The following is a 23,221-nucleotide window of genomic DNA, read 5'->3' as shown; positions in this document are numbered from 1 at the left end:
ATTTTTGAAGGCACCTTGTGCTTCAGGTTTTGGATTTATTTCAGGATTCAGAGTTTCACTGAGGACTCTCAGACTTTCTGCAGCTCTGTGTTACCCGAACTGAGGTGAACAGGGGTAGGACTCTGGTGACAGCAGCATTTGAGCTTCATTTCAGAGCTAGCATAGTTTTGAATCAAGGCCCTGTTGTAAGAGAGGGAACGCTGCTCAACCCTAGATATGAGACCGTGGGAGGCCTAAATGTGCTATGAATCCTGTGTACTCTAGTTTTGGATCTTGCTAAGATCAAACATCTGCTTCTGGCATGCCAAGCATGAGTGATAATAGAATTGTTTTGTCCGTAGGATTAAAGCTGCCCTCAAGGACGTGGTCTCCTCCTTTTGAATCTGAAGACCCTCAGAAGTACAATCAAAGTGAAAATGAAGATGTCAGCGGAGAGTGTTGTTCCTGTCCTAAAACAGACTCTCAAATACAAAAGGAGCTGGAAGAGTCTGCTTTCCGCAAGACGTTTGAGAACTACCTTCACAACGAGGTTTTCGTCCCCAGGTATGAATAGCAAAACTTGCTGCCCACGTACTCTGGGGTAGGGAAGTGTAATTGGTTACTAAACAAAAGTGTGGGGCTGGACACGGCCGTGTTGCTTGTCTGTCTGGGATTCCATGGGACCGTCAAGTCCAGCTGAATATGTGTCGGAGGCTGGTGAGAGCTGAGTGCCTACAACTAATTACAGATCCGGAAGATTCCTCTCTATTTCCTGTCTCTGAATTCTCCTCAGCCTGAGAATAAAGGGCAAATCCACAACAAATAGCTAAAACCCTGTATCTCACTTAAACTTCTGTGAGGCCAAAAATAGCCATTTTTTTCTGTCTTAAAATTTCGTGATTTAGCTTCTCATCCAGTTGAAAAGAAAGGGAAGTTTTACCATGCCACAGCCTTGTCCTTTAGCGCGGTATTTGCGGTCTTCCTTGCACTTAGTCTGGGAAATACTTCCAATACCATGAGGAATGCAAGTGCTGTGGGTGGTGAATGTCCTGTTTTGAATGGCACACACAGTGTCACATTAAGTGGTGTTGAATGTCTTCACACTTCATATGCAACTTACAGAGGAAGCACTGGGAATCAGGTTAGGCTGTAATGATTTACCCTCTTCACTGTCATGTATTTTGTGCTCTAAATTTGTTCTCTGCTTCCTGCCCTTAGCTATTAAACATTTACTTGCAGCTGCTTGACAAAAGCTACCTTTCTTCAGCGAGTGTTTTTGTATAACTGAGTGAATTGTAGGCAGTGTCTCTTCTTTGGGAGTCCGATTTTATGCCTGCAGTTGTCACGTGGAAATTTGTGCAGTCACTCCGTTTGCTATTTCTTTGCTTTTAGTGCTGATCAGGACAAGTTTCAGTGTGCAAAGTGCTGGCAGGACACACCATCTTTAAAAGCAGAGGAGAAACAAGCCATGTACAAAAGTCAAACTCCTCCTGATGTAGGCAAACAATACTGACAATCTGATTACTTTTTTTTTCCTCTTTTTCCTTTTCCTGTTTTTATTTGATTTTTATTTTTATTTTATTGTGCAGCCAGCCCAGGATGCTTCTCAGGCCAGTTTCTGGGGTATGTATTTTAGGAAGAAACCAATCACCAGGATGTGCCACCTTGTCAGCCTGCTAAGGAAGAAATCTCTACTTCCCCTAGGCTAATTAATCTTTTTAGCACAAGCCTCTTCTGTTACAAGTGAACAGTAAAGATACCGTCCTGCTGACATGCATCCTCTCTTCTCTGACAAGTTTCAGGCTGTGGCAACATAAATTAGAATTTTCCTGTAAATACTGTGCCTATTGCCCATTCAAAGGGCAGCCTGTCTAGAGCCTGGCAACTGAGCACGAAATGCGTTTTACTTCAGGTTCTCTTTTATGATGCTCCTGATAGTTTCAGCCTCTCTCGAGGTGCTGTGTGGACACCCCTTGAGATAAGAAGCCTTCTGCTGGTCGCAGGGAGGAACTTCAGTGACAAGGACAGAAGGTGGCAGGGTGCAGAAGACAGTGCAGTTGAGAAGTGACTCCCCCTATGTGTTGTCTCCTTGTTTTCCACATACCATTTTCCCCCTCTGTCCTGTTCCCAGCCGTTGGATCCCTGTGCAGTATCCAGCCAAGTACGAGGCTGTCCCGCAGATCTGCCATGCCCTGCTTTGGTCCAGGTCTGATCCCACCTGACTTTCTCAGAACCCTGCTGGAAATCCCAGAAGTTGTTCCTTCCCCATGTGCACAGCTAACTAGCTACTCCAGGAGATACTGTCACAAGTCTTGTGGGCTGATTTGCTCTGGCACAGGCAAAGCAAACTAGAAGTGTCTAAACATTTCTTGCCATAGCCACGTTCCTAGTTGGAGCTAGTGGGTATCTTTACGCCACCTGCTTTGAAACCTCCCTTTGTAGCTGAACAAAGTGGCCATCAGAAGCTGATGCTTTGTTTCTTCTTTCCTGTGTTATTTGCTCTTACATCGAAACGAGTTTTGCACAGATTGGAGCAAAAGGGGGATTGAACGCTGGAGCAGGTTGCTCAGGGAGGTTGTGGAGTCTCAGTCCTTGGAGGTACTCAAAACCCAGCTGGATGTGGTCCTGAGCAACCTGCTCTAGCTGCCCTTGCGTTGTGCAGGGGCTCAGATTAAATGATCTTGGGAGGTGCCTTGCAACCTCAACTGCTCCATGACTCTGTGGAAAGCATGGAAAGGTTTCAAAAGTAATAAAAGTCCTGAGAGGCAGAGGGGAGGTAAATGGCTGCTATTCAGGATGTGTTCTCATGTATACTCTCAACCATCTCTACTGCAGCAGCAGTCTCACCCTTCTCTCTGTCTCTGTCCTTCCGTCTCTCTTTCTGTCACACACACGCTCATGTTATTACACACATTAATGGGCTACAGGTCTGAGAAATGACTCACATTAAAAACAACTTCTTTTTCTAGGATTCCCAGTCCAGTCTGATTAATTGTGTAGACAAATATGTAAATGCTTGTGCCAGCACAAGGGGGAAGGGAGGCAAGCTGCTCTTGCAGCAGCAATGACAGCCTGTGCCAGTTTCAGGTGTGTGGAAAAACTTGGTTTGAGCTAGCTAATGCATTTTTAAAATCCCTCAGCTCACCTCATGTTGCATGTGATGGGTTCTCACTTCATCCTTCCCTGAACCAGAAGCCCTCACATGTGCTGACTGGCTCTGATGGTAGGAGGAGAAGGAATTGGAGTCTGGGCATTTTCTAGGGAAGGTCGTTGGAGCTGCTGAAATGGCCATGAATCTTAATGGAAGTTGCAGTGGAACAACTAGGGAAGGCATCAATTGTTTGAAAATGCAACGAATTTGGCAAGAAAATTGCTGCAAATCTAGGATAATAAATGTGGGAAGATTGTGTTTACAGCTTCAGAAGCTTTTCTTGTTTTCTGTTACCAGAGGAAGAAGTTATTCTTGTGTTTTACTCTGTGTTGCATCAGTAGTCAAATTACTGTTTTACTTGTGAAAAACAAAATTCTCTTGAACATGAGGAACAGCTGAATCCACACTTTGTAAACAGTGGTGTGCAGCTTTGTTTTGAAGTCCAAACAAGATCCTGGTTGACTGTAAAGATCCCTTCTAAGGGAGGGAGTTGGCATGACCCAGACCTGGGTCTCTGAACTCTGCCCCATTGTTAGGGGACACTGTTCAGAACAATGCGCAGGCTGAGATAACAGCAACTCCAAAATGATGTCTCTGGAGTTAATTAGTAATTAGGGGAAGAGAAAACGAGAAGCTGGAATGTGCTCTGCCAAACCTGCCGCTTGGCATCATGTTTTTTCATCAGGTGGACAAATGTGCTTACGTCGTTGCGTCCAACCCAATGTTTAGTTGGAGGAAATCTTAAAATCAGCTTTCCGGCTGGTTGCGTTTGCTGTTTGAGCATAAGGAACATCAGGAAGTGGGGCTGGGGGTTGCAGACAAAGACCCAGCCTGTGCAGTCACCTGCCAAAGCTGTCCTGCGCCAATCATTTGCCCGATAGTCAGAGGGTGGCAGTGGAAAGTTCAGTTCAGCAGCACGGATTTGCTTCAACAGCTTGTTACATTTTTAGAGACTGGAGATGCCTCAAGTGTGGGTTCAGTTCAGGTCACTCTTTGTACCCTTTAATAGCTGCACACACATGCACACACAAACAAAGATCATCATCCCCTTAAAATACACCGCTCTGCTTTCAAATGGCATTAATTCCTTTTGTGTAACCAAATACTGTTACTGATTCACCGCCTTGGTTGGTTCCCAACCTGGAATTCCTAGCGGTGGATGTGTGGCAGGAGTTCTGTTTTGATTCTTGTTCCTTTTGTTCCCAAGGAATTACATGCTGAACGGTTTTTAATTCCATTGAACTGATTCTGTTTATTTACTGATGAAATCTGACATGAAAGTTGGCTAGTGGCGCTCACTTGCAAACAGGGGAGTTGACAAGATCACGGGGCCGATTCTATTTTTATGGCAGCAAAAAATTGATTTTCAGACTGAAGTGCAATAACTTGAGAAGCAATATTTGGTTAACAAACAGCACAGCTAATTTGTAGTCTGAATCTGTGTGTCTTAAATGCGCCTGCTGGAAAGATCTTAATAAATTTGGTCTCTGGGGAAAAGGTTAAAATTATCTGTCGAAATAGATAAGTTCAGAATTAGGGTTCAAAGCAGCAGATGTATTCCAGTGAGCTATGAAACTGGTCTTACGCTTCATAAATGCAAATTTATGACACTCGGAATATGTGGAACATCCAAGGTCATCAGAGTTGGGGGCTGTGATATGACCTCATTTGTTCAAAGCTAGAATGTGTAGGAGATGAACTCCCAAGCATTGCAACACTGTGTACAAGGCATCCACGAGGCAGCCTGCTAGAGCTCTATTCTGCTGAGAAGGTTCAGGAGAATTTGAATTCCCAAGCAAATACCTTAGGCCTGGATTTTTTTTTTTCCCCATACACAGTTGTGCAGGGAAATCATCTCAGGGATACGTAATTCTGAAAAGCCGTGTGCGCTGGAATTTCTTTCTTGTATTGCAAATACAGGTCTTGAATTTGACTTTTTGATTGCACTCTGAGCTCTCCCGTTTTAACTATTTCCTTTCAGGTGGATGCATTTATATAGGGTATAACAAATAACATTCTAATGCATTATTTAATAGGCCATCAAGAAAACGAAGAGACCTCGGCTCTGTAGCAAATGCCACTGTGGTGATACCCACCATTGCATCCTCTCCAAACTCATCTGCAGCTGCATCTGAGAATGCAGAGGAACAGAAACCTTTTGAAAAAGTTAAGTTTAAGGAGTCTTTGGTTATCTCAGGCCTGCGGCATTTCACAGGGTATCGTATTGAGCTCCACGCTTGTAACCACGACGCTCAGGAATCTCGATGCAGCGTTGCAGCTTATGTCAGTGCCAGGACCATGCCAGAAGGTAATTAGCTTCCTGAGCTTTGCTCTGAGTTGATGGCTGTTTTCAAAATGCTGCTTTTCCCATGAGAGCCAGCTGCTTTGCAGAAACATCACGGACTGTGCTCTCTGTATGTCCTGGTAGGAGAAGATGATGGATGAAGTATTGTCAGTTTTGCATTTTGCAAAAGACATGAAAGAAAACTATTATTAATCATGACTTTGGTTTTAGCTAAGGCCGATGACATCGTTGGTCCAGTTACCCATGAACTGGTTGAAAAAAATACCGTGCACTTGAAGTGGCAGGAACCAAAGGAGCCAAACGGTCTTATTGTGCTTTATGAAGTGAATTACGGACGTCTTGGGGAGACAGAGGTGAGAATTTCTGCTTCTTCCTTAACACAGCATGTTTGGAGAAGTAGCTCCGTGCTTCAGTCCCTCTTGTTACAAGCTGTGGTAGTGGTGGTGCTGGGGAGGCTGCTGAAAGGTAACAGCTAGAGGCTGGACTTGTAGAGAGACCTTTCTGCCTTTCCCTGGGTTCTTCTGGGTTCTTTTGTATTGGCATGATACCTCCCGTGCCATCACAGGACGTGGCTGTGTATTTACACAGTTCAGGTGTAGCCCTGAGTATGGTTTTGTATTTGTTTATTGCTGCAAGATGACAATCCTTGGGAGTCCTTGGGAGCCCTCATTCAGTTTTTAGTAGCCTTAGTGCTTACGGTGTTCTGTCCATTCTGGTTTCCTTTTGCATGAACCAAAGTGAAATAAAACGTTGCTAGTGAATTTTATCCTCTGGAAGTCTACGTTTGGTAATGTTGAGAAATAAAAATCTCCCTCTACAGTGCCCATTCATCCAGTATTTATTTTGCTAACTTTCTGCATGGACATTCTTAGAAATTTTATTTCACAGAAGGACAGAAAATATACATGTAAATGTAAATTGCTTAGAGAAGTTAAAGCTCTGAACAGCAGGAGAGCCTATGAGCAGCCCTAGTGCCTGCGCAGCATGCCAGTGCCGTGTGGGCAGGAGGGCTTGCCAGCTGAGGTCAGATTTCAGGGCTGAGCTCTAGTACAGCAAATGGCATATGCTGTGTGTAATCTGAACTACTCTAAGCTATAAAATGTAAATCCAGGACAAGCCACTATCTTGGAAAAGACCCGAGCATGTGAAAACCGTATTTGTATACATTTGTCAGTGAAGGAGGTGAGGAAGAAATCCTAGTGTGCTGTTACGGAGCCCGAGGTTGTTGCAGAGGTAGCGTAACACAGCCTGCCCCTTCCCTCCTCCTGCAGGAAGCACACTACTGCGTTTCCCGTAAGCACTTTGCCAGTGAGCAGGGCTGCAAACTGCGTGGACTGCAGCCTGGAAACTACAGTGTCCGTATACGAGCTACGTCGCTGGCTGGAAATGGCTCATGGACAGAACCTACCTATTTCTACGTGGCTGATTATTGTGAGTTCTTTGGTTTTCAACATCATCTTTTTGATCAGAACTCAGATTTCAGGTGGAAGATGGTGGGGCTTAGCAAGGAGTGCACAGGGACCTGTAGAGGGGCATGAAATGTTTACCAGTACATCTGTTTTCCAGAAACTGGAATTAGGAATGTGTCCATTTTCTTAATTTAGCTGTTGAACAGCAGTTTGAGTTCTTGTTCTGAGCAGCCCTGCGTTCTCTACCTGAAGCAGCCTCTGGCTTCCTGCTCTTTCTTGTTTAGTCAAGGAAGAGATCTTATACAGAAGATTTGGATTTTGAGACCTGTGTAATACCTCCAATTCTCTCTCTTTCTCTCTTAGTGAATGCTCAGCCTAATATTGCTGTTATAATCGTTCCGATTATTTTTGCCATAATAATTGCTGGAATTATTGGAGCTGCTTACGTTCTTGTGAAAAAGAGGTGAGTGCAAATTCACATCATTTTTACCACAACAAGCAAAACTTTTATGTAAAGGTTTTCTTTAATTGTTGGACTTGTTTATTTTCTAATTTAGATGATGATTATAACATTAATTTAGTTTAGGAAATACTTTTTATGCCTTTGGAAATCGGGATAGTCACTATTTATTGCACACTTCGGGAATTAATCAAACTGCCTTCATTTGTAACGTGTCAAAAGCTGCAAATGTGCTAAAGAACTTGTATTTCCCTTTCAGACAAACCGAAGGACCAACTGGGCCGCTCTATGCATCTTCTAACCCCGAGTATCTCAGCGCCAGTGATGGTGAGAGCAGTGGGGGCTTTCCTCTGTGCCTTATTTCTCGTGTAGTCATTCAGACAGTGCAACAGTACGGGACTGGCTTTTTCTTCATGGAGTTTTTCCAGTTGTCTTTACATACCACAATATCCTGTGACAGTTGTACTGTAGAAATGGCTTTTGAAAGATAGTTGCTCAATTCAGAAACGTCTCCCTCTGTTTTGACAGTCTATGTCCCTGATGAATGGGAGGTTCCGCGGGAGAAGATCACTCTCCTCCGAGAGCTGGGACAGGGCTCCTTTGGCATGGTATATGAAGGAATTGCCAAGGACATTGTGAAGGGAGAGCCAGAGACTCGAGTAGCTGTGAAAACCGTTAACGAATCAGCCAGCCTCCGCGAGCGCATCGAGTTCTTAAATGAAGCTTCTGTGATGAAAGGGTTCAGCTGCCATCATGTGGTAAGCATCGCTGGCTGCCTCAGATGATTAGCAAGTGAAAGTCCCATCACATAACTAATATTTCTCTAATGCTTTTAAAGCTTGGTGTTCAGCCTACAAAAGCAGCCTTTCTGCAGAAGCAGTTGATCAAAAGAGCAGGGATCTTTACTTGTCAGATTTTATAAAATGTGTGAATCTGCTTGCATCATTTCACATTTGCTCTTTCAAAACTTCTCAGCCTTAAGTGGCTTTGTGGTGCTGTTCCAAGCTCTTGTTCAGGGTGTTGGCTTTGTTATAACACCCGGTTCTCATAGCTGGACTCTGCCCAGTGTGCTTGGACACAACCTTGAGGAAAAGTCTCATTTATTTTCCAGGTTCGCCTCCTCGGGGTGGTCTCAAAAGGACAACCTACGCTGGTGGTCATGGAGTTGATGGCACATGGAGATTTGAAAAGCTACCTTCGCTCTTTGAGGCCTGATGCTGAGGTACAGACAGGAGAGAGGCAGTACATGTGTAACAGGCTAACTAGATTTGTTTTTTAATACTTGTTTATTTATCGTAGAATAACCCTGGCCGTCCACCGCCAACGCTGAGAGAAATGATCCAGATGGCTGCAGAGATTGCTGATGGTATGGCCTATCTGAATGCCAAAAAATTTGTGCACAGAGATCTTGCAGCTCGTAACTGTATGGTTGCAGAGGACTTCACTGTAAAAATTGGAGGTATGTAGTATGTGGTCAGAAGAGAATTCTGTGGGTCATACTTATGTGTATAAAACCCAAGAGCAATGCAGCAAACACAGGTGATTTCCACTGGCTCCCTTTGGAAATGCAGCAAACTTTTCTGTTTTTCTTCCTTGTAAAAGAATTGTATGGGCTTCAGTAAGAAAAATGTCTCCCTTAAAACCAGAGCAACTTCTCTAATCGCCTCTATTCTGTCATAATACTCGTAATATGAGTATTATGACAAAGAAGGTGTTGGGCACAACAAAGCAAGCTGTGCTAACCCTGTCACTAGGTCAGGTGCCTTTTAAAAAGTCATTTGTCTTCCACAAGACACAGTTTTTAACCCAAATCCATTTGGAAGTAAGTAAATACAAAATGTAAAAATAAACTGAAACCTCAAGGCTTGGTGGTTTTTCAGACCTCTTTGGACTTAAAGCCAAGGCAGTGGGATTTAAGGGCAAAGACGGCTCTGTTTTCCTTAAAGGAGATGAATAAAAATAATGTTTAGACTAGAAGCTGTCACTAAAAATTGCAACTCTGGAGTCTCTATCACAGCTCTGTAGTAGTTCACAAAAGAAAAAATGCAGGGAAAAGGAAAGTGTTTTGAATGTTAATCACAAGGTGACAAATTGCTGGAAGTTGCATAGGAGGCTTACTGGGTGTATGAAAATAGCCTGGCGTCAAAGGAAGGAAACACTCATCTAGAGATGTTGCACAGTAAAAGCAGCATGGAAGGAGAGACATTTAACACATCCCAATTGCTTCTCTCAGATTTTGGCATGACCAGAGATATCTATGAGACGGATTATTACCGTAAGGGAGGCAAAGGACTTCTGCCTGTGCGCTGGATGGCACCCGAATCATTAAAGGATGGTGTTTTCACTACTTACTCAGACGTGTGGTAAGTTGTACTCTGCAATCGCAGATGAATCAAGAACTCACCATTTTAATGCATGTTGTTTACACTGTGAGTTGCTAACTTCTTCTGAGTACAGACAAAACACAACGTTGTTTTGAAACCCTCTTAAAAATATAGAAGTATTCTTTTAAAGTATGTGTTCTCCAAAATAAGGCTATCACTTGTAGATCTTCAGAATGTTTCTCACCAGGAGTCTTGTTTCTTTTTTAGGTCATTTGGTGTTGTCCTTTGGGAAATAAGCAGTTTAGCAGAGCAGCCGTACCAGGGACTCTCCAACGAACAGGTGCTAAAGTTTGTAATGGATGGAGGATACCTGGATCAGCCAGACAACTGCCCAGAGAGGCTGTAAGTAGTAAAGCGGGTGCCAGCTGACCAAGCTGCACTAGTGGATGGCCGTTGGCTTGTGTCATGGGGCAGAGCCTGGCCACAGTCTGCATCCCTGGGGCTATAAAGGCTGGAGAGCAGTTTGTTAATCCCACATCTGCTGAGGTTTTCTCTAATTCATCTCTCTGTACTACGTAAATAGTCTTGAGAATTACAGCAACTCTTTACTGCTGATTTTTAGAAATCCAATTTATGACTAATGAGGAGGGAGAGGTAGGAGAATGCTCTGCTGAGCCCCAAGCTGCTTATCGTGTCCGCGGCCTTTTCATGTCTCCTGCAGGCTCCTTTCCCACTCAAAGTACAAGGTTAGGCTGCCTGCAAGTTTAGGGAGAAAAGAGGGCACTGTGTAGAGACAGAGCGCAAAACACCTTGCAAAGAGGATTACAAACTGAAGCCAGACGTTCTCCTGTACCAGGGTTAAGTGTTAATGTCTGCAGCTGCTCGTGATGTTCACGGTTTGGAGGTTGCTGCATCCTCAGACCTGCCAGCGCGGCTGCCTAGCCAGATGCTTCCTAAGCTGCTTCAGAGTAATTAAGAAAAATAAATCCTGTTACCAAGTGTTTAACCTGAGCTAGGGTGTTTTGGTAGAGGGGTGTAAGGAGCCACTGCTGCAGCAGCGTGCAGAGGTGAGGGGAAGGAGCCCTTGTTGGAGAAGGCAAGGCTAATAGTAACTCCCTGTTTCCAGTAACTTCTTACGCCAGCCCACTTCTGGCCAAAACAGCACTTCCAGACTCAAAAAATAAACATGTTTTGTGAGTATCCTTGTGAAAAAAGCCTGCTGTCCTGGACAGTTGTCTCTTGTGGCCAGTTACAAACTGCAGTTTACAACTTTTTTTGTACCTAGGAGATGTGTAAGTTCTTTCTTCGTGGCGTATGGTAACATACAACATCTCGCTGCAGCCTTTCTTTTGGGTGGGTTGTTTACAGGACCTCTCTCTTCTGCACAGCCTGCTATTTTCCTTGAAGATTAAGGAACTTGTTATCTTTCAGGCTGAGTTAAAATTAAAATTGAATGAATTAAAGAATTGTGAGACGGCTCTAAGTGCGTGCGCACATTCACAGAGTACGTGAACTGCAGCCTTGTTTCCTTCGGAAGCCGAGTTAAGAACAATTGAAGGAATTGGAAGGAATTTTTGATCTAGACAGAAATAGAGAAAAAGCAGTGTGAGGATCTAGAGGCAAAAACGGAGACGGGAAGAGAACAAACAGCTCAGTTTGGGTGGGAACATGGGGTTCAAAGGAGTAGCATGCATGATGGGCGGTCTGACATGGATACCAGTCCTGGTCTGTGCCAGCTCTGCCTGTGTGGATTTGTTTTTTCCTCTCCCTGACTCCTTTGTCCTCAACTAGGCACAGCCTGATGCAGATGTGTTGGCAATACAACCCCAAAATGCGCCCCACCTTCATTGAGATCATCGAGATGCTGAAGGAGGACTTGCACCCCAGCTTCCACGAGGTCTCGTTCTTCTACAGTGAGGAGAACAAACCTCTGGAAACGGAGGAGTACGAGATGGACTTCGAGAACATGGAGAGCATTCCCCTCGATCCCTCCTCGTACACGCAGAGGGACAAAGTCCTGGGGCGGGACAATGGACCCTCCATGGCCCTCAAGGGGAACTACGAAGAGCACATACCTTACACTCACATGAACGGTGGCAAGAAAAACGGGCGGATTCTCTCCATGCCCCGATCAAGTCCTTCCTAACGCTTCCTGTTTGACCCAAGGGTTTTGTCTGCTTTTTTTTCCCCTCCACAAATCTCAGGACTCTTGTTATTGCTGCCACAGTGTATGACACACATCTACAGACTCTTCAAATTTTTAATCATCTTATGATTAATACTTTTTTTTTTTTTTTGCCAAGTTGACTGGTTGTCAGTGGACTTATCTGTGAACATAAATGGAAAAGGTTTCCATGGCTGCTGTCCTTTCTGTAACCATGGTTTCAAAACAGGAAGCGACCGTGTAAGTTAAACTAAAGGAGGAGCATCCACGTTTGCCAACAAAAGACGTGAAATTTGCTGGTATCTGAGCTACAGCGTAACGGTGCGGAACAAAACTTCTGCAGGACAAAAGCATTTCCAGTAGAATTCCAGGCTTTCAGGCATACTCTTCACTACAGCTGAAGGATTCAACACATCAGTCGGACGCGCCAGATCCTCAGATTGACCAATAGCTGCTGCTTTCATACTTTTTAAATGGGTTAAATCCCAAGGGTGCGTGCGTGTGCGTGCGTGTGTGCAGTATATATATGTGGGGTGTATATGTATAGCAAAATATACACTTCTTTTTTGTACATAAGTTTTGTATGTTCTCACAGAAGCTTTCCTCTTCTCGGAAGTGTGTACTTATCTTTTTCCCATTTCCCTGGAGTGACTGAATCCTAAACAGATTATTTTTATACTGAGGACTCTTGGGAGTAGGTTTTCTCTCATTAACAAATGAGGAAAATGTGCTGGGAGCCAAAGGAGCAGAAATCTGAGATTTATGGGTACTTTCAAGACCAAACAAAGTAGGAGTCCCCTGAACTGAGATACCGAGTTTTCTGTCCTTACAGCATTGAGTATATATATTGTTTGTTGTAATATATTTAAAATGTCTGTAGTTTAAATTTTAACTTCATATAAATTATTGACTGTTTATGGTCCTTTCGGGGAGGGGAGAATTTGGGGGATTGTTTGGTCTTAAAGTGGTCCAAAGATTTCAGAATGAACTAATTTTAGCTGATTACCCTTTTAGGAGCTATGAAGCACATGTTAAGTTTATACTTGACAAGGCTTTATAAAACAGTTTCAAGATTTATACCGTGCAGTCAGCTGGCTCCACTCGAAGCCCTGGGACAAAGTAGTTGGGACTTACCTTGGTCGTTGGGGGCTGAAGGACACCAGAACGTCCTGCTCCGGGGTCCTGCTACGTGTTTGCCCCTGCATCCCTCGCGTTGTGCCGCAGGAGAAGCAACCAGAGAGGCCGAGTAAGAACTCTAACCGAAAAAAAAGACACTAAAGCCCAGCTGAAGGGAGGCGAGCACAAGGCTCTTGGCTCTGCACGTGAAGCAGAAGCTGAACGTGACTGTGGTCAGCTCCCTGCTGCCTGTCTGCTGCTGCTCAGGCGTTCGGCCTCGTGCTGCCTGCGGGCCTCCGATGTGTTCCTGAGATCCCTGCGCCTCTCCCAGGGCGCGTGCGTGAGCCACTGCTTTCAGCTCTTTGGGATGTCAACCTTCGTCTCTTGGACCGTGCTTTGTTTTGCTGCTGTTTGCATAAAGACAGAGCTGATAAGCACAAAATGTTAGAAAATCATTGTGAAACTGAGCGTGTCTCGTTGCGATGAGGGAGCGTGCTGGCAGGGAGAAGCGCTAAAGCGAGAAATGAAGATGATCGATGTCGCAGGCCGTTTCATGCAGGAGCTGGTTTTACCAGGGGAGAGATTGCTCAGACCTCTGCTATTCCTCCTGGAGAAGTCCAAGGGCCACTTTGCTCTCTCTGCTGGGAAAAAAACAAGGTCCTGACTCGGTGGGAGCGGGGACACCAGGCTGCAGCGTGGCTTTTGGTTTGTGCTGCTGCCTTCTCCCCGTGAGGGACTGGAAGGGGCTGGGGTCTGCAGGAAGCACTTCTTGCAGCTCCGCTCGGCTGCAGCACCATGGGGTGGTGGCCACTGGGACAGGGGTGGAAGGCAGAGGGCAGAGGTTGCTCACGGAGTTAGGGGGAAACCACCCAGTGCAGGTATGGGTAAGATCCTTCAGTTCGGAAAGGCCTCGTTTACATTTCCTCTGCTTTACAAAGTAGTAACTGTTTAGCAGCTCTATACTACACTGCAGGAAAGAAGACATATTCTCACACTTTTCTAAGGAAGAGAAGTTTTTCTTATTAGAAATTTTTTATTTATTTTAATATATAGAACACTGTAAAAAAAAAAAAAAAAAGGCAACAAAAAAATCGTTTTCTTAAACACGCAGAACATGTAAATTTGTATCCGTAAAATCTTGGCAGGTGGATGTGGTGGGATTATTTTTGTCCTGTTCTGGTGCAGTCTACCTCAGTGTTTCTTAAGGATATTTTTAATACTGCGCACCTCTAAACCTGTTTAAATATTCTGGTCTGGACCTATTGTGGATCAGGGAAAATCAATATCAGCTGATTCCAATACTTGGGACCATTCACTGAAGGGAATGGGTAGGAGAACAGCTCATCACCGTTTATCACTATTCTGAGTAGTAGTGACCAAAAGAAACTACTTCCAGCTCCAAATACCCGATAGCAAATTTGGATCTGATACTCTGATACCATCTTCCTAGTTCTGTTGCGATAAAAAAGAAAAAAAAAGACCCGTGTAAATGTTTGGACTTTTTGAACTAATGACCTAAAAGGAGGAGACAGCATCCTGCTGGAGCAGTAAATGCCAGTGAGAACCAGGGCCCGTGCCCAGCCCTCGTTGTTGGAGTTGGGTTTGGGTGTCGTGGTCGCTGCCCTCCCTGTGCACTGCTACCCGGGAGCTCTGCGGCTTGGATGTGACCTCCTGAAATCAGCCCTTCCCGCGTGCCGATGTTTTGATAACATTTTAAATTGCAGCAATCATAACTGTGGGAATAGAAGATCCTTTATATAAACAAACATTGGAACCTTGTATTGGGTCTGGCTTTTAAACTTAGTTGATATTGGTTGGCCCTGTGAGTACGCATGATTTGCAACACTCGGATCACTGAACAAGGGATTATGTGTTTCGCTTTGCGGACAGGCAGTCCGTTCACGTGGCTCGTGTTGTCATCGTCACTCTGCACCGAAGGGAGCAGTTGTTTATACCCAATACTGTGCATAAAGATTACTCCAGTCGTCCTCTCTACAGTGTGCCAAGGGCGAGGAGAGGCGTGTGGTACCAGCGGTAAGGATATCATTTTTCCCCAAAGCTAGTCCCTTCTGAAAACAAACACATGACGCTAGCGGTTGCCACTTGTGGCTGTTGGAGATTACGCTCAGCTACAGAAGTAGGAGGAGTGCATGGACGTCATCCATAAAGCCCAGCTCTGAATGAGGAAAATCCTTTACTTTCAGCCCTCAGCTGCCACTTTGCTCTCTTGCTGGGAGATCCTCCCCTGCCCTGGGGATGCACAAGTCCCGTGCTTGGATCGGCAGCATCAAGGGGTTGTGTACAATTGAGACTGCGTGCGCGAGATGAAACCTGTGTGCGGTGCGGTCCCATGCCCAGGAAGGGGAGCAGCACGGCAGGTGCTGTGCCTTCGCCTGGGGAGCTGCTGCTGCTCTGTGCTCCAGCGAGATCCCTATTGGGGCGAGAGCGCCGCAGCTGCAGCAAAAGCACAGGCACCCACTGCTGCGCAGCGGTGAGGAGGAGCCAGGTGGGAGCACAGGTGGGATGGCTGGAGGAGGGCAGCTCCCAGCTTCAGGTAGCGTTTGCTGGGGTTGGATCCTGCCCTGTGCAGGCAGAGAACTTCCCACTCACAGCTCCAAGTAGCAGGGCAGACCCAGGCGCATGTTGAGGAGCAGCTGTAGCCTCCTGTGCTCAGTCTGGGGACAGGAAGGGGTACCAACGAGCAGCCAGAGCCTCGCTGTTTCTAAAGCTGGTGAAGCAGGAAGCGTAAGAACCAGTTTTCTGTGCTCTGCTGTGTTTTCTTTGAGCAGATGTTTGAAGCACGGGACTGGAGAGGTTTCTCAGAAGCGTTTGCACGTTAAATTCTATCGCCACTTCCTGAACACCTCTTGCAAATCTGGTACTTCTCTTGCAGTACAGTGCAGCATTGCAAAGCTTGCCTGCTAGGTTAAAAACACGTCTCTTGGCGGCTTGTAAATACTCTGTTGTGTTGTAAAATAGAAGAGCTTATAACGTAAACTCTGTGCCAGCACTGGGTTGGGAAACGTGATAGGAAATAGACCAAGCTGCGAGGAGGATTTTCTGTGCAGATCGTAAAGCAGCTCTGTTGGTTGGGAAGAGGCTGCTCCTAGGTTGCTAAAGGGTACTCTTAATTTATGGGTAGTGTATCTCTTTCCTCCTAAACTTGTATTATAGTAATGGGGCACTTTGCTTAATTTTGGTTTGTTGCGTATAGTGTTGGTATCTCTGGAAAAATCTCAAAGTTGCTTACTGTGTTATTGACCTAAAAGATGAAGGCAAATAGGAAAAGGCAGGAGCAAGAAGGGTGCTGCGTCAGTTTTTCTTGAGCCTCCGTTTTAGGGGAGGGAGAGAGGCAATCCAGTTCCCTCTTAACGTCACTGTGATACGAAGACGGACCCTGAGGTTCTCTGGGCCCTTCATTGCTAGCAGCGATTCCTGATACCGAGACTGGAACCTCATTTTTCAAATCAGAACGTGAAGTATCTTTGTGCCATAAAGCCTTACTCTGACAGCTGTGCCAGGTGCTCCCGTGATCCACGTGTGATCGGTTCAGAGACTGTGGAGTAAGAGCAGAGTAAGCAAGAAACTGCAGAACACCCTCCGGTCCTCCGGCTGTGTCCTCGCCTCCCTCGAAGCCACCACTTCTCACACAAAGACGCGCGGAGCTGGCGGGCACGGCCGTGCCAGGAGCCCCTTCCCCTCCGCGGAGCAGCCGATGCCCCTCGCGATGCCCCTGCGCACGGTCCTGGGAGAGGAGCTGCTGAACGGATTGGAACTGTGAAGTAGTTGCTTCAGAAATACGTGAAATTCAAAGCGAGATTAGTTTAGCGTTTGTATGAACTTAATTGAATTTGGCCTTTTTATTACCTTCTGCTTGGCTCTGTGTTAACTCTGCTTGGATGCTGTACGTGAATGTTGGTGTAAGAGCATTAACGTGTTCAGCCTGTTCTGTTCTGGCTTGCCTTGCTACGAGTATCACAAGAGTGAAGCCAGTAGTGCGATTGACTTTTGGAGGAATCTGACTATTTAAAAGCAATTATAAAACTACCATTTTTATCAGATCTGCTGTCATTAAATGTGTATTTCTTTTTAAGATTAAATTGCTTGTCCTTCTCAGAAGTAAGCACTTATTCTTGCAGGTTCAGCAAATTAACTGCAGCACAATGCAAGCTATAAGGGGACAGGTAGAGAAATGACTTTTTAAATATTGTATAATAAAGTTAGTATTAACTCCTATGGCGTTGTTACGTTTTTTGGCAACGCGTTTGCAGCGGGCACCAGGTTGTGTTTGTGGTGGTCGTTCTGTTGTGAGCTCTGCTGCTCCGGCTGATGGTGCTCGGTGCTCGCTTCTCCCCAGCCCAGGAGCCCCTGGGGGAGCGGGGTCTGGCGGTGGCACCGTGGCAGTCCTGGCATCCAAGGAGGACCACGAACACGGTTAAAGGTGGGCCCAGGCTCACCTGCTTAGCTGAGTCCTGGCGACACCACTCAGGCTCTTTGCTTTGTGCTGCCACGGGGCTGCCTTGCAGTCCTGGTGGTGGAAAGCGTGGCGTGGGCTCACTGGGCTCTCAGTTGCCTGAGATCCAGCATCCGAGCTGGGCTTGTTCCCAAAGCTCTTCTCTTCCTCCGAGTTCCCCCCCAGCAGCATCTGGTAATGCTGTGACCATCTTGGTTTCCAAATACTTCTCCCGTTACTGGGTGTGATGGAAACTGGCTGATGGCTATCTTAGAAAAGCCACTTTTAAATCTGAAAAGACAGAATGCTATTTAAAGAGGAAACCCCTTACCTTTTGCTTTAATTTGCACGTTGGTTTTGTTCTTAGAGTGTCAAAACAGTGGCTTGTGTTTGAGGAGCTTTGTGGATGGGGTCCTGGGCATCGGCTTCATCAAACGCAGCCAAAAGCAAATGCTGGGCTGCTTGCACCTTAACCGGACCAGAGGCAGTTTCAGTTACATGCTAAGTGATGTTCTGTGAGGTCTTTTTTTTTTTTTTTTTTCCTGTTTAAACTTGCTGCTCCCATCTTTCTCTCTGCATATCTAAGGTTCCAGTATTGCAGATACCTCGTTTGAAATAAAGGATCAAATGTGCCATGATTTTTTTTCTAAAAAAAAAAAGAAAAACACACACACAAAAAAAGAAAAAACCTCCCCCTTGATTTATTTTTTTTTTTCAATGTTTTCGTATGTAAGAGCCAAGCAGTGACATGTACAGAAAATATCTTGGAGCATTAAGACAAAACTCTTGCCGTGTGTCAGAATATTGAACAATTAACTGTTTATATTAAATTTCTGAATAAATTATCCAAGAATAACTGCTCATTTGGTGTCTGCTGTCTGTGCAGCGCTGGATGCTGCTTTACCACAGAGAAAGCATTAAATTCATATCTTGGAATAAGTAATACTTTCAGTTGCAAAATGAATGGTGCTGAGAAAAGAAAAAAAAAAAAAAAAAAAAGAAAGAAAAAAACAAACAGATCTGCCCGTTGCAGGCTTGTGGTCCGAGGCTCACTTAGCTTGGCCCCGTGGTGTGCACGACACGCTCCGGGCTCATCCTCACCGCAGGGTGCTCGGTGCTGTTGAGTAAACATTGGTAAAGGGCTTCCTTCTGCCCAAAACAGCGAGAGCTGCTGCTCCGTAGCATCATGCTGCTATTTCCCCGAGCACAGACCCAGGCTCCTTTCCCATCAGGGGGACGCAGGGAGTTTTAAAAGGCAGAACTGCGAGGCAGAAAGGCAGAGGCTCTGCTTCATCCCCGTCCTGAGGCAGAGCAGCTGGGGCCGGATTTGCACCAGGAACCACCTCCCCTCGCCTTCTGTACCGAGCTGCTGTGGAAATGTAAAAATCTTTCTTTCTTCTGACTTAAACGTTGTTTCGTTTTATCACAGGCGAGATTTCCTTCCTGATCAGCTGCACCAGCGAGGCGGGGGACTCGCTGCTGCTGTTTTTCTTCTCGATGCGTTTAGCTTTTTGGTAAAGGTACCTGCTCTCCTGCCGTGCCTTGTCCCTCGTGTCCTCGCTGTGCTGCAGCCCCAGCTCCTCACCTCACCAGCACCAAGCTGAGCACCTCGGGGCTCGGCTCTGCCAGGGCCCCACCGGCCTCAGACCTGGGGATAGCGTCCGCTGCTTGCGCAACAAATGGCTGTAAAAGTGAGTAGTGTGATTTACTTTTTTGCAAAAAATGCTTTTTTTTGCTTTTTTTTTTTTTTTTTTTTTTTTCTGGAGGGGTCGAGGTCAACCCTCGCTGCACACTCCTCGCCCCCTGTCCCTGGTAAATTCCAGCAAGTGTTTCATCAGCCACCTGGGCCCAGCGCTGGGCTGGGCGCTGACGTTGGTTAACGGAGATTGTGCGGTGCTGATGCCACCTAGTGCCTCTGCACGCCGAGCTGGACGAGGCAGCTGGATCCGGCCCCGCTCTGCGCCCGCTGCCCTGTGTTGGGCAGGAGCACACGGAGCGGCTCAGCCCAACCTCAGCCCTCTCCAAACCCACCTGGATTTCTCGTGTTGTAAGAGCGATGAGAAACAAAGCAATACTTTGAAATGGTTTGGAGTTGCGTTTTCTGGCACAGGTCGTTCTCTGGAGATCCTAACAAAACTTGACCTTGCTGTGACGGGAGGTTTGCTGCCTGCTGGGCTCTCAAGTCGTGGATGCTGGGGGAGGATGCTGAGACTCATCCAGCCCTCGTGCCGTCATCCCTCGTCGCTCTTCCAGGCTGCATGCATAGCTCTGCTTTGCTAACCCCCAAACCATATCAGACACCAGAAAGGAAAGAGATTAGCTCTGGTCCTCTCTTGTGGTAAGGACACCGCACCGTCCCATCAGCTGCCTGGTTTGGGAGCAGTCCTGATCCCTGATCCCTGATCCTCACCGAGCTCTTGTGGACTTCAGAGAAATTAAACCTTAATTCCTCTTTGCTCTGGTGGTTTCCTGGAGCACTGGATAATTGCTATCCCAAGCGCTGCCAAGGCTGCGGTCTCTGAGTAATTGGAGTGTGAGCGGATCTTGTTCTGATTAGGGCTTGGCTGGGGCTGGCGTGTGCTCGGGGCCGTGGGATGAGGTGCGTGTGCTCGGTGGCCCCCGGGGCTCGGTGGAACAGAGCAGGCAGCCACGCCGAAAATCTGAGCCCAGGCTGTGCTGGGGGCTCTGCCTGCCGGACCGCACGCGGCGAGGACCAGCACCTCGCCCCTCGCTCCCCTTGCTTTGGAGCCAGAGTGCCTGTGGGTCTGCCCCTCACCTGCACAGAGAAATTCAGCCGGCGCAGTCATCTCTGTGCTTTGTTTCTTTGCTATCGCTTCATCTTCTCTCAGCCCAAGACCTGCTGGGCTGCGGGGTCTGCCAGAGCCACCCCACCACAGCGGCGACGAAGGATGCGTTTGTGGGAGCCCAGCGCTGGGCCCCGCTGCCCCTGGTAGGAAGCTAACGAGCGATGGTGCAACGAGCCCGTGGGCACAGCCCCTTAGTGCCAGGCTCTCACGGTGCACACAGAGCGGTTTTTCTCCGAACGGAACAGGAAGCTGTTTGCGGCAATCGCTGTCATCGTGGCCATCACCAGTTCTGCAGCTCTCGGGGCCCCTGCGCCGGGCGGTTTGGGGTGTGCGGCCCCCCAACGGGGGCTGCTGGACCCTGCTGGAGCCCCGACCCCTGCGAGGGCTGGAGAGAGCAGCGGGGCCGTGCCAGGGCTGACGTCGGAGGAACTGCAGCATGGGTGAGGCGGGCTTGTTCGTGTCTTCAGAAAGGGGAAGCGGTGAGATGGTTGAGCCAGAGGCCCCCGCGAGCAGCCCGGCAGCGCGGCTGCTGCTTCCCCGATGAGGCTCCGCTTCTCGCTTTGCACCAGTGGCTGGAAAAGTCGGGGCTGTCAGCTGTAAGCGTGCTCGGGGAACTCACCAGAGATGCCTCCAGCCTTCAGGGTAAGTCATTCTCTGCACGAGATCCATCCGATGACACCGGAGTTGTTGCTCATCTTCCTCGGGGTTTTCTGATGAAGCAGCCTCACCCTGCTGCACGTGAAGAGGAGGTTGGGGTTTAACCCACTGGGAGTCCCCCTGGCTCCCTTTGGGGCAGTGCTGGGGTGTCCAAACCCCCCATGGGTGCTGTTCCTGCTGCTGCCACGCCACAGATGAAGGTTTGCAGATGCCTCCCCCCCGGCAGGACCTCAGCACTGCCCATGGCTGGGTTTGGGCCTGGCTGAGCTGGGGTCCCCCAAACCCTCTCCAAAAGGCCGCTGCTGAGCTGGGTACCCGTGTTGTCAGGGAGCTGCCTGCAGAGGGGATGTGGGAGGACTGCGCTGGGCAGATGACGCCTTGAGGTTTGTGGTCGGGTGAGGGAAATGCTCTTCACCACCCACCTCTGTGTGACACCAGCCCGGAGCAGGCTCCATGCTGTGGAGGTGCCTGTGGCCGTCCCCAAACCAGCTGGGGTCTGCTCAGCGAGGCTGAGATTGTAAAACCAGGCTTTGCCAGCCTGCACAAGGGCTCAGGAGCAAGGTTTGGAGCCAGGGTGAGCTGCAGGGCTGGTGTCAGTGGGGCTCAGAGACCTCAGGGAGGGGGATTTGGTGTCTTGGGGCAGTTTGGAGACAGCTCCCACCTCCCTTTGTGGGGGAGCTGAGAAGGGCTTGGAGGCTGATCCTTGCCAAGGGCCAGGGACTTGCTAAGACCCCAAGGTGATGCCAGTGTTGCAGATGGGGAGGGTCTCGCCCCTTCCCTTGCAGAGGCTGTGCTAAGTGATGCCAAAGGTGCAAATATCCAGCCGGTGCTCTCGGCTCTTGCCCTGCATTTCCCAGGTGGAGGGGCCCCGTGCCCCTGCAGAACGGACGTGCAGGTGACGGTTTGTCCGGCTGACATCTGATCACCACGAGCAGAGCAGGGAGGTTTTGGCAGCGAGGGGCAGGTTTGGGTGTGTTTGCAGCCTGTTTTCTGCTTCCCTCTGCAAGCCTCGGCCAGGGGCTGCATGCGCTGCGGGGCCACTAATCCCCGGGCCCCGCTGTAGGAAGTCACTGACCCGTCACACAGGTGGGAACGCCGGAGACGAGGAATTTCTCTCTGGCTACAGCTTCCATCAGCTGATACTTCTGACAAAACACTTGGCTTCTCCACTCCCCCCTTGGCAGCCCCTGGGCTGCAGCCTGCAGCGCTGCCTTAGACCGCGCTGAGCTCTGCCGTGCGCCGTGCTGTCGTCTCCTGCTTGGGGCCGTTCCTCGCACGGGGGCTCCGAGGGTTCCCCAATGTCCGACTCACTGCTCAACCACTCCTGGCCGTCGTTCTCGAAGCGCTGGAAGAAGAGATGGTCCTTTAAGCGAGGTAACGGCCTGTGTGTGGGGAGAGAGGGCTGAGCCAGGCGCCGCGAGCCGCTGCTGCAGGGCGGCCGGGGTGAGCGGGTGGCAGAGAGCACGGGGGTCCCTGACATGCTGGGCACCCACTGCTCCTCTCTTTGGGGCCACTGCTCAGATGTCAGTGACACTTTTCCTTCTTCTTCACCTTCTCAGGGCACGTAAATGCTTTGGGGAGCTGGGTAACGGGTTAAATAGCAGCCTTATGGTTTTGTAATAACCGAGCTTTGCTGCTGCCAGTGAGCCGGAGGTCCCGGCGTTCGCAGGCAGTTGCTGAGGGCTGAGCCTCAAGTTGTGTGCTGGGACTTTGGTGTCAGAGCAGATGCTGGGGAAAGAGGCTCCTCCGGTCCCTCTGAGCAGGCTGAGGAGCTGAGCCCCCGTGTTCGGGGCACGGGCTGAGCCCTGGTGGCTCATGTGGCACCCGCTTGCCCCACAGCAGGGGTGGGAAATGCCGGCAGTGGTGTGAGCCGGCCTCGTTCCTGCTCGCAGTGCTATGGCTTGGAAAGAGAGAAGTGAGAGCCCCGGGATGTGGGGTGTTCGTGGCCCTGGAGGAGCTGGACACTGCTGCCCCTGCTGCAAACACTGCCCTCAGGCTGGTGGTTATCGTTATCTGTGGCATTCGAGCGCCTGATGCGTGCCGGCCTTTTCCTCCCCCAGCTCTCCTCTTCCTCTGCAGACACGCAGGGGAAGGGGATCCCAAGCAGTCGGCTGCAGGAAGGTTTGTGCAGAGCAAGAGGCAGGGTCAGGAGGCTCTGACCCACGCTGAGCCCCGAGCAGCTCCCAGCTCCCTGGCCCCAGCCCCGTAGTGCCGTGCCTGGGCTCGCTCGGGAGGCGCAGCTGGGCTCAGGGCTGTAATAAATAAATCAGCCTCTGCTCATAACCAGGCTGCTTTGGGGAGCATCTCGGGGCAGCCCTCTCCCCAGCAATTGCTGAGGAAGCTGCACAGTGACCATAGGTCGTGGCTGGGAGGGTATCCGAGGGGCTGCAACCCCG

General features: G+C 48.4%; 2 protein-coding genes across 2 annotated transcripts in view; both read left to right on the top strand.

The window, feature by feature from the left end:
- INSR (insulin receptor) overlaps positions 1–17,144 on the top strand; it is a 55,334-nt gene extending 38,190 nt beyond the window's left edge. Inside the window, exons 10-21 of the mRNA XM_032203600.1 lie at positions 342–543; positions 5,167–5,438; positions 5,646–5,788; positions 6,707–6,866; positions 7,208–7,307; positions 7,564–7,631; positions 7,833–8,062; positions 8,416–8,526; positions 8,604–8,763; positions 9,538–9,667; positions 9,896–10,030; positions 11,420–17,144. Coding sequence (XP_032059491.1) covers positions 342–543; positions 5,167–5,438; positions 5,646–5,788; positions 6,707–6,866; positions 7,208–7,307; positions 7,564–7,631; positions 7,833–8,062; positions 8,416–8,526; positions 8,604–8,763; positions 9,538–9,667; positions 9,896–10,030; positions 11,420–11,774 — 2,066 coding nt within the window. The 3' untranslated portion in view covers positions 11,775–17,144. The remainder of the gene's footprint in view (positions 1–341; positions 544–5,166; positions 5,439–5,645; positions 5,789–6,706; positions 6,867–7,207; positions 7,308–7,563; positions 7,632–7,832; positions 8,063–8,415; positions 8,527–8,603; positions 8,764–9,537; positions 9,668–9,895; positions 10,031–11,419) is intronic.
- Positions 17,145–22,123: 4,979 nt separating this feature from the next.
- The window catches only part of ARHGEF18 (Rho/Rac guanine nucleotide exchange factor 18), a 45,803-nt gene continuing 44,705 nt past the window's right edge, over positions 22,124–23,221 (top strand). The window contains exon 1 of the mRNA XM_032203650.1: positions 22,124–22,199. Coding sequence (XP_032059541.1) covers positions 22,124–22,199 — 76 coding nt within the window. The remainder of the gene's footprint in view (positions 22,200–23,221) is intronic.

Source organism: Aythya fuligula, chromosome 26 (assembly GCF_009819795.1).
Source record: "Aythya fuligula isolate bAytFul2 chromosome 26, bAytFul2.pri, whole genome shotgun sequence".
Taxonomy (NCBI): Eukaryota; Metazoa; Chordata; class Aves; order Anseriformes; family Anatidae; genus Aythya; species Aythya fuligula.
This window is presented reverse-complemented; position numbering and strand designations above follow the sequence as displayed.